The sequence below is a fragment of the Ixodes scapularis genome, unplaced genomic scaffold, assembly GCF_016920785.2.
Source record: "Ixodes scapularis isolate PalLabHiFi unplaced genomic scaffold, ASM1692078v2 PGA_scaffold5__190_contigs__length_132052651, whole genome shotgun sequence".
Classification (NCBI taxonomy): Eukaryota; Metazoa; Arthropoda; class Arachnida; order Ixodida; family Ixodidae; genus Ixodes; species Ixodes scapularis.
The window spans coordinates 75872657-75893514 of NW_024609880.1; the positions used below are offsets into that span (position 1 = coordinate 75872657).

At 41.8% G+C, this 20858-nt stretch overlaps 1 protein-coding gene across 12 annotated transcripts in view; it reads left to right on the plus strand.

Moving 5' to 3' along the window:
* Window positions 1-20398, plus strand: part of LOC8036906 (disks large 1 tumor suppressor protein) — a 645442-nt gene extending 625044 nt beyond the window's left edge. For all 12 annotated transcript variants that reach the window (XM_042293831.1, XM_042293829.1, XM_042293830.1 and 9 more), the window contains 12 exons: window positions 864-963; window positions 3016-3192; window positions 4541-4613; window positions 5460-5559; window positions 6393-6413; window positions 8943-8990; window positions 9829-9879; window positions 11311-11412; window positions 13793-13965; window positions 15286-15395; window positions 15788-15879; window positions 18225-20398. In XM_042293831.1, the coding sequence (XP_042149765.1) occupies window positions 864-963; window positions 3016-3192; window positions 4541-4613; window positions 5460-5559; window positions 6393-6413; window positions 8943-8990; window positions 9829-9879; window positions 11311-11412; window positions 13793-13965; window positions 15286-15395; window positions 15788-15879; window positions 18225-18331 (1154 nt within the window). In that variant the 3' untranslated portion in view covers window positions 18332-20398. The remainder of the gene's footprint in view (window positions 1-863; window positions 964-3015; window positions 3193-4540; window positions 4614-5459; window positions 5560-6392; window positions 6414-8942; window positions 8991-9828; window positions 9880-11310; window positions 11413-13792; window positions 13966-15285; window positions 15396-15787; window positions 15880-18224) is intronic.
* Window positions 20399-20858: the final 460 nt, after the last annotated feature.

Here is a 20858-nt window from a genome sequence, read left to right on the forward strand (position 1 = left end):
ATGTAAGAGGAATGAGGGCAGTGTAGCTTTGTGGAACTGCTGTTCAAATAGTTTGTGGCTTAAACCGAAAGCGTGTCAACAGTTGGTTTGTCAAATTATTTAGTGAAGTACAGACTTTGATAACTGAAAATAAGTAGGAGTAAAATCCTCCAATTTTTTCAATGGCATTTGAAATTTCGCTTGTTTGGATTTTTTACCTCTATTTTTACATGTAATGATGACATTTGACCACCCTCTTCTCTGGTTTGAGGGCTTTGAAGCTAGAGGAACTGATAGAACTATCACTAACTTCATTGCTTTTGTCTGAGAACTTGCAACTAGAGGGAGTGTGACTCAGAAGTCAAAACTTTGTGATGAATCGTCCGAGTTGTTTGACTCAGAACTTGGCTCTGCTTCACAGGTGACTTGATACTTAGTTATGCACCTTCTGTTAGAGATAAGATGTTTCAGTTTGCTTTTGCTTTCCTGTTGACTCTCCCTCAAGTGCCTTCTAATCTGATAAACCCTCCTTCATGTAGGGCTGATTCGAGTGGCTAACATTCCAGCTGTTTTTATTTATTTTTTATAATTACCTGCAGCACTTTGGAGGCATTATTCCAGGGAAAGGGTCTCGAAAATCCGATCAAATGATTATGCAAATAGAGACACAGTGTGACCATTTTCATGCTGTTGAAACAAAACAAAAATTTGCAACAAGAATTAATAGCTGCCACTTTGAATTGACAGTCTACTCACTCTGAAACATGCAACGGACTTCAAATAATAGATGGCAAATTTGCCTTGGTGCGAGTTTGGTTCTTCAAATCGTTGAGGGTTTTCCTCAGTGCATGTGGCAATGAAGATTTTGTTTCTTTTGCTTTCAGAGTACAACAGATTCGAGGCGAAAATCCACGACCTGAGGGAACAGATGCTGAACACCACGGGCAGCCTAAGGACATCCCAGAAGCGGTCACTCTATGTCCGGTGAGAATCTAGAGTCAAAGCTGTTTTTTCATGGAGATAGGAAGCTTCTGAAGGTGACATGATGCCACCAGAGGTGAAGCCAGAAGTGTGGAGGGACATGCCCCAAAGGATGACCAAAACAGCTGTGGTTTTGTCATCGTTGGAGGTGGCACAATTCTGTGCCACCCCCAACGATGACAAAACCACAGCTTGATGATCTTTGGGGGCCCCACACTTCTGGCTTAACCTCTGGTGGCATCATGTCACCTCCAGAAGTTCCCTACCTCCAGGTATGTTCTTTATTGTCGCGTCCTTGGTAATATCTAGCGTCGTGCTCCAGGAGCGCTGGAGAGTTCACTCAAAGTCCTTAGGTAGCACGCCAGAGAAACGCCTAACGCCTAAGTTGGGTGCCTAAGGACTCCTTAGGCACCCAACTTAGGCCTAATGTGGTCTTGATCCAAGATATTAATTACTGCCAGAGCACTTTTCTTTGACATTCCTATGACTTTCCTCTGGCTTGCCACACAACTGTTGAAGTGCTAGACTTGAGCCGAAGATGTCATGTATGAATCGAATAACCAACAGTGAAGCCTAAATCTGGCACAATGAGAGGTGATGCTTAACTTTGGCACTTGGTTGACAATTTAGGCCCATAGGTGCCAGATGACAGTAACACTACCACCAGTGAAACCTATCTTTGGCACTTCTTTGGCAAATTAGGCTAAAATACCAGACTCTTGCGAAGAGGGTCCGATTTCCCTCTACCTCGGCTTCTTCACGCTTTTATAAATCCCTTAATTCGCAAAAAAAAAAATTGGTTCAAAGAGTTGTGGTAATTGGGTTGCACTTATGAATGACCACTCACATAGTGTGGGAAGTGATTGCAGACTATAACTTTTAGTTAATGCCTTCAGAATCCTTCTACGTCAACTGTGGAGTGTGAATGACCAAACAAATTCACTTATTCCGTCGTTGCGACTGATGAAATGACCAGAAAGAGTGGGGATAACAAACATCTTGCACTGGGTGTTTCTTTGGTGCGGTAGCACTAAGGAAAACCTCCAATAGTTTGTTTTGCTCTGGACTTCTCCAGGATGACAAGTAATATGATTATAATTATTCTGTTACTTTTTTCCCCCTGGCATTTTTTAGTTAACCTTTTGACAGTCTATTTTTTTTTTATTTTTTTTTACAAAAGATGTTTTTTAGTGGTCTGGTCTTGTTTTCACAGAAATAGTATAAAGAATAGGTCAGTGTGCAGGTTTTTTCTTAATTATCTAGCGGGAGCACATACAGTGTTTGCTGGTTGTTTAGGGTTCGAAGCATCAAATTAAAGTATTGATGGCGAAAAGTTGTCACATTTCTTCCATTCGATTTCATTTTGGTGAGTCCGCTTCCACAACTTTCTAGCGGCTTCAGATTTCTAACTGGAGATACTTTACGGGGCTTCTCCATCAGATGAGGAGCTCTCATTCTCCGAATTTAATTCCAAAAGGCATTTAAAGTCTGAACAAAAGGAGACAGTGCTTCCAATGGACACTTCTGCCAGAGTGGCCGATATGCAAAGTCGCCATCAATACTTTCACGTGCACAGAGCATCTAATTTGAAAAATATAAATAGCCCAGGAATGTGAAACAGCGTGCAAATATAGCGTTTATAGTTGGCTAAAGACATAACAAATAGCAACACCTCCCGCAGTGCACGCAGTTTCGCGTTTAGGCGGGCACTTTCAAATGTGTAATCATTGCAATACATGTACGGCGACGACTGTTGGAGGGTTAACCAAATATTATGATAAAAACATGCAGTTCACATCTCGGACCAGCTGGCAAATGTCTATACTCGAAGAAAGTATAATTTTAGTGAATTTCAAGCAAAATGACAAGTAAAATAATTTCTGGAAAACGAAGAAATTTCTTAAAACTGACCTTATTAGCGTCTCAAATAAACTAAACCATCTTGTACATTTGCTTTTTTTGTGTTTAGTTGTGGCAGCTGTCACTGGCCATAGAGCATTGCTAGTGGCACGTTACAGTTTGTGGCGTCTTACGGAGCATCTTCCCCCACCCCAGGGCCCTGTTTGAGTATGAGCCCTCCCGGGACAGTGGACTTCCCAGCAGGGGTCTCCCTTTCCGTTTTGGCGACATCCTGCACGTCATCAACGCAAGCGACGACGAATGGTGGCAGGCCAGGAAGATTCTTCCCGACGGGCACGAAGACTTTGTTGGCATCATCCCCAGCAAGCGCAGGTGCGTTGCCCCCTCCTTCTCGCTGGAACCGGTCGCCAGATCTGGTTGCTTCAGTTGCTGACAGGACGAGAAAGATGCATCTTTCAATGGCCCAGCCTTCCGCACGCGCTCGTGGCCTTTTACCGTGCTTTGGCTTTGCATTCACGTGCGAGGCTCTTGGGACACCTAGGTGCCATGGAAGGTAGGAAGCTCACACTGGAGGCTGGACAAGTGAAACTTCTCCCCGCCGGTCTTATCCCTTTGGTGACCATAGAACTGGTCCATAGAACTGGTCCCTAGAACTGGCCACTTGAAGTGGTTTCTATACTTTGTCTCGCTGTAAGCCGAAACGCAGCCGACGCGAGGGGCCTCTGGGGCCAATTAAGCAGTGTCAAAAGCACAATGTTACTGCGTTGGTCGTCCTTTTGCGCTTGTGCGATCATCTGCTTAACCAATCAAATGCAGCGAATGCGCCGTCACCTCGCGTTTTTAGCATGCGTGTTTGCGTTTCTTCCAGCCTTCGAGCATCATTAAACGGAGTATAGAACTGCTCTAACTTATCAGGAAACGAAGTATAGAACTGGTTAGTACAGCTAGTCATGAGCTTACCTATCCATTTTAATGGTCATAGGGACATTGTTTGCAACTTCTTGCTTCGTAATGATGAATCACTACCCTGTAAGGAGCACTCTGGAGAAATTGTCAACGATTTGGTGGTGCCTCGCTTCATTCCACTCTCACATATCCTTCTTGCTGGGAGAAGAGTTTAACATTATATGGATACATCTTAGATTTCCTCGATTATTGCTGTCCTTTTCATTTGTTTGTAAGCTCAAACGGCCATTAATTTTTGTGTGTCCCTGGCCAGACTTTGTTTGATGCAGCTTCGCATTGGTTACTTTGGCATTACAAAACCTGGAAACATGTTTTGTCACCGTGAGAGTCATTAAATGTGTGTGTTCAGAAGGCTCGGGGTTATCTTGCTTCAAAAGCAGTGGAATTTGTCCAGAGTTTGTGGGGCCAAAGATGAGAAGACCCCCTCATTTGTTCAAGTCTCTTTTGTAACCCCTGTGAAGCTAGCCATTCAAAACTGGATTCAACAGCTTGTGGAAACTTCCCTCATATCGTGCCTATTGATCTGAGCGTGTTGATCCAAGTTTTTCTGAGAAAGGTCCCGATAGATTCAGCACTGTAAAAAAAAACTAAATAAGAAACATGTGGAAAAGAAAAAACTAAGCAAATTAGTGTAGAAGCAAAGAGCTTTGATCATATCTGCTTCGTCACCAGCACAAAGTTTTGCCAGTGCTTTTATTTAGTAGGGCTTTAAAATTTTAGATATGTCATTTGCTTTTTCGGTTTGTGTGTGCAGAGTGGAGAGGAGAGAACGTGCCAGGCTTAAGTCTGTCAAATTCCAAGGGAAGAGCAGTTACAGTGATGGAAAGGTGAGTTTATTTTATTATGCCTCCACCTTTTGGCTGTGCAAGTTCACTTACTGCCCACGTAAATTCTTCAGTGAACGCCCACCCCTGAAAGATTGCCTGTCCGTTTTTGCAGCTGTATATTCCTGGCGGGAAACATCTGAAACATTACCATTTTATCAATAGGATATAGTATGCGCTTGGTTGGGTTAGTTGGTGAGGCATCTCGAATAAAAACAGCGCAAAAATAACGGAGGACAAGACAAAGAAACTGGACAGACCAAGCATTGGTCTGTTCAGTTTGTTTGTCTCATCCATCAATGTTTTTTTCGCTGTTTTTTGTTTTTATTTGGAAAACATTTCATTAAGTTCTTGCACTGGTCGAAGGGTCTTCCTCGAGCCGTCGCATTACCAATTAATATAGAATGTGCTGGGACTGCAGACTGGCTAAACGGGAGGGACACGCTGGCCATGCCACGCACATGTTAGTGTTTTTTTTTTTTTTTTGTTTTTAAATTTTTTGGCAGTTGTTGGAATGCACACGGACAGCCGCACCGGCCACCCATAAAGAGGTTGTGATGGTAGTTACAGATCATAAATTATTTTCTGCGTGGATTGATAAATTCTTGCGTAATATCATTTTTATATTTAAGAAACAGAACCATAATATGTGCGTTTCCAGTGTCCACAATATTCTGATATCGTCCAGTTTTTAGCAGGTGCTTACGTGCTTATTGCTCATTTTCTGATAAAATTGTGCTGTCTCGTACCAAATGGTTGCCCGCCGAATATTTACCCTATTTCTTTATTGTAGGTGGCTGTTCATTTTGGATTTTACAGTACTCACTCGCTCGCTTTAACCTTTCACAGGGCACGCTAGAGAGGAAAAAGAAGAATTTCTCGTTCTCAAGAAAGTTCCCCTTCATGAAGAGCAAAGACAACAGCACAGAGGATGGTAGCGATGTTGAAAGTAAGCATCAGAGTACATGCTCTAGCCAAGACTGCTTATTTATTTCGAGTCTATTTTTCCACTATCATTATAGTAATGGACCTTTTTCAAGTAGCAGACGTCGTCTGGGGGTGATTGTCTGCAAACTCTAACTGAAGGGCCGCCCAACGTGCCTCCGCCTTTTGGAACACTTTGGCATTGTGCTATACCCCTAAGTCCTATATTATTGAAGCAAAAGAAAAAGTAATTAGAAAAGACTTAATATGCACAAAGATATCTGCTGACGATGTGGCTGTGCGGACAATGCACTCCGAATATGGCGACAGTGGGAGGCAAGGTTAGGAGGGAGGGTGTGTGCATGTGCAGAGACTTACTGGAAAAAGGTCCATTGGTAAAAATAGATCTGTTTTTCAAACCTACAATGACAGGAATAAAGTATTTCATCAAATTTTGCTATATAGCATACTAAAGTGGAACAATCGCTACTCCGGTTTGAACCGCTGTTTTATGCAGCACCATATTTGCTTTTTAGTGCCTTTATGGCCCTCTTTCGTGTAATTTTGAAACATTTGGTTGAAACTGGCTGCTGGCCTAGATTCAGGCAGTCACTTCTGCAATTACCTCTGTGCTACTTAACTCGTTAAATGAACATTATTCACTCTGAATTGTTTCCCCATGAGCCACCTTCAGCATGGAATCTAGTATATCTTTAGTATTGTATCGTGTAACTAACCTCTTCTCGCAGTTTGTGATCGAGTGTTTCTGCACAAGTGCAGAGTGTTTGCCAGGCTCATAATCTGTGCATTTTGCTATCTTTTAAACATGTCTCACATATGTCACCTTCCTCTCAACAGGAGATGGGTCTCCAACCAAAGGCAAGTGCCTCTTGTTTTCCTTGCCTGTGTTGACACGCTGTTTGTATGATTTGCAAGGGGTGATGGCTGGCTCTTAGTTAAAGGGGCACTGACACCCCAAAGGTCAAATTATTTTTTATTGTCTAAAACGATGCAAGTTGTAGTCATAGAAATGCAAAAAAAAACGCATCGCAAAAAAAAAAATTTCTTTGCGCGCGCGCGCCTTTTTATTTTTGGCGTTTATATTTCCCGCGCTCACCTCCTCGCTTCTTTCGATCGGTGACGTCAAAAATCAGGAAATTTAGAAGCTTTGTGGGTGACATTTCTATAACATTTAACGCAATTGCGAACGCACTACGGCCCCTCTTTTTGAAATACCAAAAATCAAATTTCGGTGTGATGTTGCTTCCTGGATTTGTATGCTTCCTCGGAAAACTTGGCGGCCGCGGCGCTCGAGCAGAGGTTTATCGGCGAGTCGGGGAAGAAACCGGTTTTTTCCCGCGCCGGCACCCTTCTATCCCGCCTGCTCACCTCTTCCTCGCTTCGGGTCGCGGTAGCAACGGCTCTTTGCTTCACAGCGTGGAGCGGAGGTTCGAAAGAAAGTCGAGTCGCAGGAGACCGCAAAATTTGACTCACTGCACTGGCGCGGATCGCGCGGGAACTTCAAATTCGGCATTTGGAAATTGTTTTTTTAATTCAGAAATACTGAATTCCCAAGTTTCAAAATTTGAGGGTAATGTCCGGGCATCATTTTTAATCATTTCGGATAATAAAATAAAATATGATTTTGATGTGTCAGTGCCCCTTTAAGAAACTGCACTTGCTAACACTAAATCACTAACTGTGACCCTTGTTGAGACACTGTGCCTGCCTCATTCATATCCTCAGAGTCCAACGCAGTGGTTGTTTTTAAACTGGAAATTTATTTCTATCGTGCCATTTACCGCTTTTCTCGCTTACATCTCAGTGATTTATTTTATGTTTACTTGTGGGTAAGCGGTGTGGACTTTGTTCAAAACAGGCTGTCGGGATAGTGCAGATTATATATCCTACGTTTTGTGGTCCTTCACTCGATTCAGAAAACATGTCTGTATTGTCTACGGGTAAGAACTCCAGTTGTTGTTGTTTATTCATACTGCTAACCTCTTTCGAGGTCGTAGCAGGAGTGGAAAACAAAGATACAAATATTTCATGGTGCACTCATTTACACAAAACGTCGCAAAAGTCAGAATAGGAGGCTGCATTAACAACATTGGGTGGCAGGTTGTTTCAGTCAATTACTGTTCTAGGAAAGAAGGAATATTTAAATGAATCATTTTTATAATTATATGGTTTAAGTGTCTTCTGATCTGAATATCTGGATACTCTAGGGCAAAAAAATTCAATGTATTGATTCTTGTCTATTCCCAGCTCATTGCTAACAATTAAATAAAGCAATTTCAGACGATTTTGTTTCCTTCCTTTCTGTAACTCTGCTCTAGCACACAAGTCTGTGGGGGACACATAAGAAGAATACTAATTAAAAACGAATCGCACTGCAAGTCTCTGAACCCTTTCTAAATTAGCTATGTTACAAGTCGTGTGCAGGTCCCAGACACTGCTAGCATACTCTACAATTAGTCTAATAAACGTTTTATATAACAACAACTTAGTATCACTTGACCCATGTTTAAAATTCCTGCGCAAAAATCCAAGTTTATTTATCGCCCTTGCGATAATTTGGCCAATATGCATATTCCAACTCGTCAACTCTGACGACAAGATAGGGGTATCATTTCACAAAAGAAAGAACATTCACACTGCAGTGTTTGCAATTTGTTAAGAGCTCATTATAGGGAAGGTGCTGTGTAACAGCTTGCAATTACATGTCGAAAGATTCCCAGGCAGTCTAGAAGATTTATACCCTGCCCTCTGCTGGGGCATACCAGATGCCCCTAGTTCATTTAACGCGTAAAAGCCCGAAATGCCATTATTTATTTATTTATTTATTTAATTTCATATACCCTCAGGGCCAAGGGCATTAGAGTAGGGAGTCGGTACAATGTATTTAGTATGGATAAAAAAATGCAGTGATTATTACTACAGTAAATTGGCTCCTAGTTATACAATATTAGCTATGGCATTCTTGAACTGCTGGTGGCCTTCCATTATTGCTGTTGAGGTGGGAAGGCCATTCCGCTCCACTGATGTGTGGGGAAAGAATGACCGAAAAAAAGCATTAGTTCTGCAAGATGGATCGTGTAGAACTATAATGCTTTTTGCTTTGGACAGTATTGGCAGCTGTCATTGTTTCCTCTGTGTGTTATTGACTACTAATTCATCTTTTGATGTGCCACAGAAAGTTTATATCTTTAGAAATGTCTGTTTGGTGCATTTTCTGCTCTAAAAGCATGTATCAAAGATTATTTCTATCACTATTACCGGAAGTGTATGTGCTTGATGTTTTCATCCCAAAATATTGTGCACTGTACGATCCGCTGATTAATGAAATGTACCTAAAACACTGTGTGTACCCTGTGTGTGCTGATGCCGAGTCCTTCTAACCCTTAGATACAGCAAACACTTCATATGCAAGTGATAGCGAAGCAAGTAGCACGAGTGAGTACTGCTTTGAATGTGCAGATCTGTTTTCAGTGTGTATGGCCATGGCTGATGGGCACTGTACCCTGTTGCGGGTTAAGAAAAGCAGGACCAGCTCTTGCCGCGTTGCCTTCCACTCTTTCCACTTTGCCAGAGTGAATACTGGAAGGAGAGGGGAGAGAGGAGGGACTCTCCTCTCCAGCGTACACTCTGCTGAAGAGCTTGTCCTACTCTTGACCTGTGACAGGGGTGCTGCCATCTCTGTGCTTGTTATCCAGTTTGCATTAACTTGCCAACTAAATGCACATTGGCATGTTTGCATCGATACCATTCTCTTATGGATTGGGGGGGTGGGGGCTGAAGCCGAGGAACGCACCACCAAATTGCTGTTATGGCAAAATTGCCATGAAATTACGTGTAAGGTTTAAAGCCTATTAAAGTTGGTCAATGTAAAATAAATTGACTAGACGACGGCAGTATTAGTTTGCTGATATCAGGTTTGTTCAAGATGTGCTCTATCAAATATAGGTTAAAGTAGTACTCTGTGTGATTATCTCTGAGCAGATTATTTTTAAGTGCTTTCAACTTTGATTTGAAGAAAGGTGTTGGACAGTTCGTCACTTGGCTTATTTTCTTTCGTAGGTTGCACTTTGTAAGCATTTTACTTTCTCTCTGGCGATCATTAGAAGGATTAATTGTTTTTGTGACACGCTTTTGGAGAAGGGAGTAATGACATTTCTTACAGGAGAAACGTAGCATTGTACAAAGTAATGTGTTTGTTTTCTGAACGCATAGACAACTTGGCACAGCTCCTGTTTTTTGTATTGCATTTGAGACTGAGCCTTTGTTCTCACAGGAGGGATCGATGAGCCTGTTCTTTCCTATGAGGCTGTGGTGCAACAAGAAAGTGAGTAGAGCTTTTTCATGTTTTATTTGAAGTTGCATGAAACTAGAAGTTGTTCTATGGATAGTGCAGTTTTCTATAAGACATTATTTGATGGCATAAAAAAAAAATTGAGGTTATTAATAAAGAGATATTCCAACGAAATTTTAATGCCTATTTTATTGTCTAAATGTCAACCACATTATTGCCACATCAAGGAGACGCCAATATTTTTTGCTTGAAAAGACACCAAAACATTATTCAAAACAAATAAACTGAATGTCGTTACGTCACAGTCCGTATAAATGCAGAGCCGCCCCGCGGAGATACAGCGGCAAGCTGCGTGCCTGCGATCCCCGTCGAACTCGGCCGAACCGGATTTTCCTTCTCTCTCACGCCTATTCAACTCCTGGGGGTGCGGGGAGGAGCAACTAGAACGACCCTGTGTAACGCATTGACATTACCAAGTGGCGAATTTCATAACCACAGCAGTCCCCTGTAGCCTTGGCAGTGAAGAAAAACCAGACGTCACGAACGCGATGCGTCTCGGGAGATCTGGCTCCTCAAGCGCGTTCTTGATGTCTGGTTTTCCTTCACTGCCTTGTCTACATAGGGGCTGGCAGGGATGTGGGCTTTGCCACTTTGTGGCGTCAACGCGATACAACCTGGCCGTTTGAATTGCTCCTTCCCGCTCTCTGCAGGTGTTGAATAGGCAGAGGAGATAACAGAAATCCGGTCAGGCCAAGTTCGACAGGGCTCGCGCAAATGCAGCTTGTTGCCGTATTTTTGCGGAGTAGTGCTGCCCTTGTATAAACTGTAACGTAACGACATCCATTCCTTTTATTTTAAATAATGTTTTGGTGTCTTTTCAAGTAAAATATTGTTGTCTCCGTAATGTGGCCAGAATGTGGTTGACATTTAAACAGTAAAATGGGCGCTAGAATTTCGTTGCAGTTTCCCTTTAGTCTGTAAAGTTGGTGTGAATGATGAGCAAGAAGGAAAACAAGAAAATGTGACAGATCTAAAAATGATAGTTCAATAAAACTTAGTCTGCTTTTGATGCATGTAGAAAAGTGACATTTTAATTGCTGCCAGCAAGTGAGTGTACTGTTCCATGCGCTGTTAGTGACTGGTTTTTTGTATTGGATGTAAGCTCTAAATTAACGGAGTATGACATCTGAAGTAATTACAAGTTGAAATAAAATCTTGTTATTGCACTGTTCGACTTCTATATTCTTTTAAAAATGTTTCTGAGCAAATCTATCATATATTTATCAATTCAACAATGCAGGTGGGTGAGTGGCCCAGGAAGAGAAGGTAGCAAAAATAAGATGAATCCAATAACTCTAGGGAATATTGTGAGCTGGTAGTACTGTTGTTGGGTTCAGGGAGCCTTGGGAATTGAAGATTGCTGGAACGTAACACAATGCTTCTGGCATTCTCATTGCCTTTCAGTCTCCTACACACGGCCCATAATCATCCTGGGTCCCCTGAAGGATAGAATCAACGACGATCTAATATCGGAGTACCCTGAGAAATTCGGATCTTGTGTGCCACGTAAGTCTGTCCGTTTCATCTCTATGTTGCATTGAATGACTGCACAATTGGAAATCGAGTGGCGGGCATTCAGAGATGACGCTCATTAATCTCGCAACCATTGTCTCAAGGTGGATGGTATCGTCAACTTTCCCAAAACAGAAATCCAGTCTTCATTGAAATTTTGGTTGGTACCAAGGGTGTGGCAAAATCTTCTTGCTCTTGCTTAAATCATTTTTTTTCATTTTTTTTAATAATGAGTTGAATTTATGTGATGCGAAAACACAGATAAGCAGGAATGTGTGCTTATCGGAATAGCTCTGCACTGCAGCCACCTTTACATTGTTTTTTCTCGCATAATATGACCAATTTCAGATTAGTAATACCTAGGGGTGTGCGAATACTCGAATATACGAATTCGAATCGAATAGAAAGTCCCTGAATAATTCGATTCTCAAATCGAATTCCTAGTATTCGGTCACTCGAATATTCGATATATTCGGCCGAAGACGCGCGGTCAATGCGGAGCTCAGAAAAAAGCCGTTTTTTCTCCCGATGTAAGCGCCATAATGTTAGATAGACCATGCAACAAACACCTCTTGGTCCTACCATTCCACAAAAATCTAACGCACAGGTTAGAAGAAAGAAAAGTAACGAACGCCACAAACTTTATAGCACGCAGATTTACTCACGATCGTGACACAATCTACCCTTGAATCCCAACCGAAACATCCCGTTTGCGCCACTTCCAGAGAGGAATTGGGAAGCCGGAATTCCGCGCCATGCCCAATTCTTTTCACGAGTAAAGCCCCTCGTTTCAAATTTAAGCGCCGATGTAAAACACACTTTCGGCACTCACAGAAATCGGCATCTGCACTATCACATAACGAGAACCACAATAACCACGCTGATGAAACGTCGTGCCGTCGTTCTTTTGGAACCGCAAGCCGCAAATTCCGATTCGGAACGAAACGGAACGGAAAAATAGCGTGCCTAGATTTGAGAGGCTTTCCAACCGTTCGATAGCCGCTTTTGAATTACGAACACCGAGAAGGCGACGAAAAGTCGAAAGCGTAAGCGTCGATCGGGCAGGCGTCGAGGCTCCTACGTTTGCTCGCGCTCGCCTTCTCTACTTACGACCAATCTGTGCAGAAGCCGTCTCCGTGGTTTCAGTTTCCCTTGCTTCCTCTTTTAAATCTAGGCTCTTTAAAGCAGGATAGATAGTCGGAAAAATGGATGCATAGTGGCAGTTGGACGGTGACTTGCGCCACCTAACCACGTTTTGTTTTCTTACTTCGGATTATATTGTTTAAGCCTGTTTACTCAGATTTAACACCTATCTATTTATTTATATGAAATAAAATACCGGGTGCCCTTTTTTTCCTTAAAGCGGAGACCAAATATCGCAAAATGCCCCTTTTCTGAATTATACAAATATTAAAAAAAGTTGCGGTGTTAGGTTGTTTTTACGAGAAGAAAAAAAAGCTTGAGTGGCTGTAACTTTAGTATTTTTGTGACGTTTAGGGCAGATAGATTATGTTTGCGCCATAAAATTGGATCTTTAGTGCCCAATGTCCAACAGCAACTACTTTTTTTTTCACCAGAATTTTTTTACATTTTTGCTTTTATTCCACACAAGATGCATATTCTGCGCCAGGCGCATACTCTGCACATATAATAATCTCAATCGCAGGCACACTTTAAAAAATTCCTACAAATAAAATCACTATTCGATATTCTATTCTATATTCGGCTTTTTTTTCTTGATTCGATTCGGTATTCGATTCGAAAACTACTATTCGGTATTCGCACACCCCTAGTAATACCTTTTGGAAATGATGGACCCCCAGATAAACTCAGAATTTCAGCCGAAATCGGCTTAGCTTCGGTCTCTGGATTTGGCTCATTTTGAAAAAGACCTCCGCATTCGATGATGACAGCAAGTGAAGGTTGCACGTTCTGTTCATTGTGGGCAACTTTTTTTGTGCAACCTCGGATCTATATGGTTGCATGCAACCCCAGTTTAAGCGGTTGTGTGTCACCAGATTTAACATTGGTTTCATGATACTGTAGCATACTGTAAACGACTTAATTTTTGCGGGCTCAAATTTTCGCGCATCGGGCCAAAGCTGAAAATTTGAAATAATTTGCGGGTTTTCATTTTCGCGAATCGAGTGTAGCTTCCGTAGCGTTCACATATTGCCCGAATTGTTTGCGGGACGTATTTTTTGCGAAATGTAGGCGATTCGCGAAATTCACGAAAATTAGGTTTTCGCAAAAATTTCGTCGTTTACAGTATTTAAGAACTGCGTTGCTTGAACGTGCAACAGCTGTCAGGGAGGCCCTCGCAGCACATTATTTGCCGGGGACGTTGAAGTGGCCGCTTCACTTTTGCACACAGACACGACGAGGCCCAAGCGAGATTATGAGGTGGACGGGAGAGACTACCATTTTGTTGCCTCAAGGGAGCAGATGGAGAGAGACATTCAGAACCACCTCTTCATCGAAGCCGGCCAGTATAACGACAACCTCTATGGAACCAGCGTGGCTTCGGTCAGAGAAGTTGCTGAGAAGGTGGGTGCCACTCTCTTCCCTCAACATCCACCCAGGCATTCACTTTGTCCCGCATTTTGTGTATAGCAGACCATTTATATTTTTAAGGGGGAACACTACCGAGAAAAAAGCATTTCTGCAAAAAAAGTTTAATTTCAAAAATGATATATTTACATCCACTAACACTTCTATGCCCATAAAGTTTTATGTGCTTACTGCCCAGAAAGTTTTATGTGTTTACACTGCATAGTTACTTTTTTTAATTATAATTTTCGGTCCACCGATGTTAAAGAAAAGGCAGAATTTTGAGCACTTTGAACGCATTGTTCTCCATTCCAATTGTTGGCATGAATTTTACATTAGCATAACTATATCAGTATGAAACTATCGAGAGACTTAATAATTGTGGCTTATATGCCTACATTTTATGGAGTGATTACTATGGACTTAGATTTTGCATTTTCATGTTCCTTTATTTTGAAAAATTGTAATTTAAAAAACTTTCTGAAAAAATATAGGTATATATTTTTCATCATTTTATTTTAACTGGAAAATGCACATTTTCTTGAATTTCTTTTCACAGTAAACAGCAACAGGTATTCCAGTATGCATTCCACCAGAAAAATATGTGATCACCAACACCATTTCTAAACGATAGATTCATTGAGCAGATTCCATGTGAACCTATGCTTTTAAAATTGGTTCACAGGGCATAAACTTTGCATGCCCTCCTTCTATATGGCTACGAGCACCACCTGCAAATGTCACGTTGATTGAGTGAGCGATTCACAAGGTGACATTCCCAGGTAGTGTCCCCCCTTGATGGGGCTGGGCGATTGATTGATTAACCTTCCAATTAATTTATTATTGCTTTTATCACAATCTTTTTTTTTTTTTTTTCTGGGTAACCAACCGAGTTTTCAGTTAGAAATTTCGGGGAGAAAGTGAAAATGCTTGCTTTACTACTTGGTGCATATTTATGTATTTGAGGAAGAAGTGCTTTTATATTCTGCAGTAAAACAAGCTAGCATTCCCTATAATTGTAATTTAAAGTAATTATCAAGTTTGAAAAATATTGTAAAATAGTTTATTGTTTTCCTTTTGTGGCAGAACAGTGTCAGGTTATAAATAGGGCTGCTGCTGTTGCCAGAAATTACATAGCAAGTAACTAAAAAATTATGTCTAGTTTAACACTTCCTTAGAATTTATACCTGGAAATCAAGGCAACCGATTCATTGATTAATTAACCAATTAAAGAATTGTAACTAATTGCATTAAAAACTTTTAATCTATGCTGAGCCGTATAATAATGTTGTTTGCTTCGTTTCTCGCTTTGCACAGGGGAAGCACTGCATTCTAGATGTGAGTGGGAATGCAATCAAGCGGTTGCAAGTGGCCGGTCTGGAACCCATTGCAATCTTCATCAAGCCAAAGTCTGTGGAGTCGATCATGTGAGTTGCACCTCCAGGGCTCAGATTGCTGGTCAGTCTCCTCGCTTTATGCGGAGAATCCGTTGCTTGGCCCAGAGATTGGTTTTTGAAAATAGATTTGACACCACACTTGACCTTTGATCTTTTAGCATTTGACGGTCATGGTGTTGTGGGAACTGTGATGTCACGGTATCACGTGACTCTCAAGATCTATATTTTTCTGGGTGGACTCCGTTTTTCACAACACGGATGAGAAACATGTTCCACTATATCCGTTGCGTGGAGATAGGAGACTGCAGAATCTTTTGACAGCTGTTTCTGAATTAGTTTTGCTCATCCACATTACGTTTTCTGTGAAAGTTTGGATTTCATTCATTGTCTTACTCCTGCACTCTTTTACTTGCACTTTACAGGGAGATGAACAAGAGGATAACAGAAGAACAGGCTAGGAAAACCTTTGAAAGAGCAGCAAAACTGGAACTGGAGTTTGCAGAGTACTTCACAGGTATTCTATTTTGACCCCTTCTTTGTTGCCCCTTTGTAGCTGATCTTGGATTTCGGCATGTAGCATTTAGCTTGCGACTAGCGCATAATCTAATGTTTTTCCATCGCTTTGTTACGAAATATAAATGGTTATATTGTGAAAGCCGAAAGAGTTGGTCTGCTCTATGGTGTGTCATAGATGGGGTGACCACCCGTCCCGCGACTCGCTGGACTGTCCCACATTGAGGGCTCGTGTCCTGCGTCCCACAAGAAATACCAAAATCTTTAAAGTGTCCCGCATTTCACATCGCCGTAGCATTCGACCACGCAAATTATGGCGCTTCCAAAGAACGGGCCACGGGGCTGCGCGGAGGTCGCTGATAAACGTAATAACCTTGGTGGTATGTCATTTTCTATACAAGCACTGCGGGAAGCGACCATTGTTCTTGCAGGAGTCGGAAGCACATTTGCCGTTTGGCCTCTACCCTTGATGGCAAAATATTGCGAGCGAAAATTGCTCTCCTAAAGTTGAAAATGAACTATTGTAATTATTTGCAAATCATACTGTATCATGCGAAAGGGTTGTTATGGAAAGCTTTTTTTAGTGAAGACGGCCACACAAGGCAAAAAACCTGCAACTCGCACGGGTCATAAAAACAACGACATAAGGTTCTAATTTTGTGCAAGAGCATGTTAGTATAACAGTATTAGTATATATATATATATAGTTACTATATATCGACATGAAACAATAGATCGAAAAAGTTTTATTGTTTGTTATTTCCCTTTCATGCATTGGGGTTTGCTGCAGTCGATTTATATGTTTTCCACTTAGGCACTCATAATAAAATATTTACCATTACAATTACACAAAAATATATCACTGTGATTGAAAATTATTTTAGCTTAATTGCCGCCACAAAATTTTCAGGTCTATAATATGCTTTCGGAGAGCACAGAATATCGGGGTGTGCGGGATGGTTAATTTTTTAATGCTTATCTCTTGAGTCGTGAAAATACCGTCCTCCTCGTGCCCCTTACCCCCCCCCCCCACCTCCCCCCCTCGCCGGACAGGGTATACCGCATTTCGCCTACAGGAAGGTGGCCACCCTAGTCATAAAGCTCTAGCACGGAATTTTTTTTTTCTTTTTAGTTAGTTTTAAACTGGTATAGTACAAAGTGTCTACAATATTTGTCTCTCTAGCAAAGTTGTAAACAGCATATTCTCAGATTTAGACTGTACCTGTAAGATTGGGATAGGTACAGGAATACACATCTCAGATACAGATACAAATTATATGCAAAATCTTTGTCTTCTCCCATAAGTTTAGAAGTATCCCTAAATTTCGAAAAGACCTGCATCATACAAACATGCTCAAACCATGCTTAAAAAAAAAATAAGAAAAAAGAATAGAAAAGCTGTGAAAAGACAGTGGGTATGCAGGCAAGCTGGTGATAGTTAATCATGAAGTTTAAAACCCAAAACTAAAGAGTGAAAAAAATAGGTAACTGAAGTCAAAGAAAAAGGCACAGAAGTCTCCTCTGCCTTTTTTTATGAATTCAAAGTTTTCTATTTTTTCCCCCATCACAGTCTTTTGTTTTAAACGTCATGAGAAAAGCTGTGGTTATTTTTTTGTTATATCCTATTTGCCCATGTTTGTGTACAGCCAAAAAGCTGTTCTGGACATCCATTCCCTTACATGTATGACTGTGTGCCTACACACACAATGATTGACTAATTATGACGCTCCCCATCAACTTTTCTGTGCAGCATTGGCAAGGCTAGCATAGTAGTTTTCACAGTGCTACATTCCTACACTGCTGATGGGAAATGGTACGTGGGGCTCCTGCTTTCCCCTTTCCACTCAGCAATGCTGGTGCTGACATGAGTAAAGAAGGGAAGAGTACAGGGACATGCCTTTTTGTCTTTTCTTCCTCTCTATTCTTTTACCTACTTTTTGTCAGAGCACTGGGAATCTATGCCAACCTCACCAACATTGCACAGAAATGTTAGTGCAGAGTGTAGGTGCTGACAACAAAGCAGATTTTTTTATATCGGCTTTCATTGGAGATTGTACTATACTTTGTTTCACCCTAAATCTGAGCACAGTCAGTGCTAAAAGACGATGGGGTCAGACAAACAGCGCCATAAGCACAACGTCGTGGCATTCATCGTCCTTCTCCGTGTTGTATCATCTGCTAAACAAATCTAGCGCAGCTAATGCCCGATGACTAGTGCTTTTAATATGCGTGTCAATGTTTTCATGCGTTCAAGCCCTAAGCTGTGTTCGAACTTGGCATGGAACGAATTATAGAGCTGGTTGCATATAGTCTTATTCGGGGGCTTTTCTTTTTTTTGTTCCGCAGCGATAATCCAAGGTGAAGCGCCCGAAGAGATCTACAAGAAGGTCAAGAACGTCATCGACGACAACGGCGGACCGTCCGCCTGGGTGGCTGCCAAGGAGAAGCTGTGAGAGTCGGCCACCACCGAGGGGGACTCATGCCTTCATCTTCTGTTTTAAAAAAGGGAAACGAAGCAAGGCGGCTTGGGAGGGAAAAGAAAAAAGGGAAAGTGTGGAGGGAATTTTTCTTTTTCCAACCGAATGGGGGAAAGAAAGTGCGTCGAACGGACAAGAACGTTGGAGTGTGCAAGAAGGAAGAAAGACAAACATCGTTGCTCACATCTCTCTGCGTGTACTTCCGCCATTTTTTGCTCTCCTCTTTCCTCCTCCTCCTACCTCTCTTCCTCCCTTACGATAAAAAAGAGAAACGCGCAAAAAGGGAGTCAAAGTGTAAAAAAATATATATGCACCCGAAGATTTTTTTTTTTTCTTTCTCATCGAGACAAGTTTGTGAATTGTCTCTCTTCGAACATTATCATGATGGCAGTTTATCCTCTTTTGTTTTGTCATTCTTCATTTTATTGATTCCAAAGTGTTCTGTTTGCAAGTTGTTGAAGGTGTTGGTAAACCTGTAAAGGAGCAGTTTGCCGAAGGCTCGTATCGTCGGTGTACATAGTGTTTAAGGCACCTCGGGTGGAGGTAGTCTGCGAAACGCCCGCGTTTTCACGAGCGAGCTTGTTTGCCCCTTCAGTGATCTCCAGGTGGAATTGACTCGCGGGAGAGGGTGTTGTGCATCTCGGTTCTGAAGCTTCTACTTCGTTGCAGAAGCTTGAAAGAGTCTTGAAAGGGTCTGAAAGCATGATTAGTATATTTCGTCGACTTCTTAGATAGTTTATTGTTTTAGCATCGACTAATTTGCGTTTTTCTTGTTTCGAGTCGGTACATTTTTGTTTTGGCAAGAAGGAGATTAGTTACTGTGAGGAAGGATGAAAAGAAGAGTGTATTCGGCAAGGTCAAAGTTCTTGGCATCTGCTTTTAAACCCTTGTTTCTTCCTCAGCCACCACAACGCGTGGAAAGCACAGTGGACCTGCTATCGCCGTCTCTAGGGGCGACGGCTTGTTTTGACAAGACGTTCAGCGCTAAGAAATGTATACTAGTACAACTCCGTGGCAGCAGCAGTGCTACTTTGCACCACACTACAAAGCTATTGTTACTACCACCCTCAACATGTTACAAGAAAACGGAAGGTGGGGTGGCAGGTTCAATGCTTGTGTACAGGCAAAGAAAAGTATTTTACCGAATAGAGGCAGCCTCTCGTTTTAGTAAGTTATTTGAGTAGCGCATTTTCGTTGTGCATGTGGACATGCTCGCAAACAAGCTGGGCTCCTGCATTTTCGTTACACGTTCAACACGCGTGATGTGCCTACACATGTCTCTCGCTGCCCCCCTCTGCTTTGGACAGTTTTTTTTCCCCCACCCCCGCCCCCTCCAGAGCAGAAGCCACATCTGCGTTGTTATGTACATGAATATTATCATTTAGGAGCCACACAAATGTGCTGTATACGCTATGGACGTAGTTGGACACTGTAACATACGGACATGGAATACACACTTTCGCCACTTTTGAGGAGCAGGACTGCGCACACACTTGCACACGCACATATACATGAACACAGCCACCCGAGGAAAACGTCTTTGTTGTTCTTTTGAGGTGCTAGTTTTGTTCTGTGCTATGCAGCATAGTTCAAATCTGTCAGCTGCCTGTAAGCTAGCTTTGAAGTTTGTCTCACGTTCTTTCTTTGCGAGCAGGTTTGGCGGGCTCTTGCATTACCACGTTTCCGACGACAACTTTGTGATACAACGTGACTTTTAGTTTGTGCAACAAATTGTCTGCTCTACTGCTAGACAAGGTTGTTTTAATGATTTTGTCATGTGGTTGTTCTTTTGTTTTCTATTCTTTGACATTGTCTTCTTTTTTTATTTTATTTTTTTGCTGGAGGAGGGTTAGGACTGCAGTATTACTTCTTTCTCCCATTCAAAGTTAACATTCGTGCAGAACCTTCGAAGAGAAAAAAAAATAAAGATGGAATTGTAAGATCTGACTGAAGTTTATACAATGCATATAAATATATATAATATAATGTATGTATGGATGTGTAATGCAGGTATACATACAAATAAATTTATGGATATGCAAAGTGCAGCTACTTGAAGAATGTTTTCCGGCTTAAAATAAAGCTGGTGATTCTAGAAACTGGATTTGCTTAAATGTGGGTACTATAAACTTGAGCTTGCCGGGTACAAAATGTTAAACAAAAGCTTGTGCAATTATGATGGCCGAATGTCTCGGTAAGATTGAATGCACGATCAAGCTTAAGTAGGACCCGTTTTGTGTTTCATTTTGGGGTCATGGGACCTGCCGAGCTCTTTTCTGTGGCTTGTCAGCATCAACTAAAGGTCTCTAAACAAACCAGAGTCAACAAATCGTGCTTGATAAGGTTATAAACGGGATATCTTCTCGGATAGTTGCCTTGGAAGTGCAACCAACCCCTGCTGCGCTGTCATCGCGCGACGCAGCAGAGGCTGATTGCACTATCTCTCCACGGAATGCGGTGCCACCGGGGCTGAGATGCGCTCCGATAGCAAACCGAAACTTAA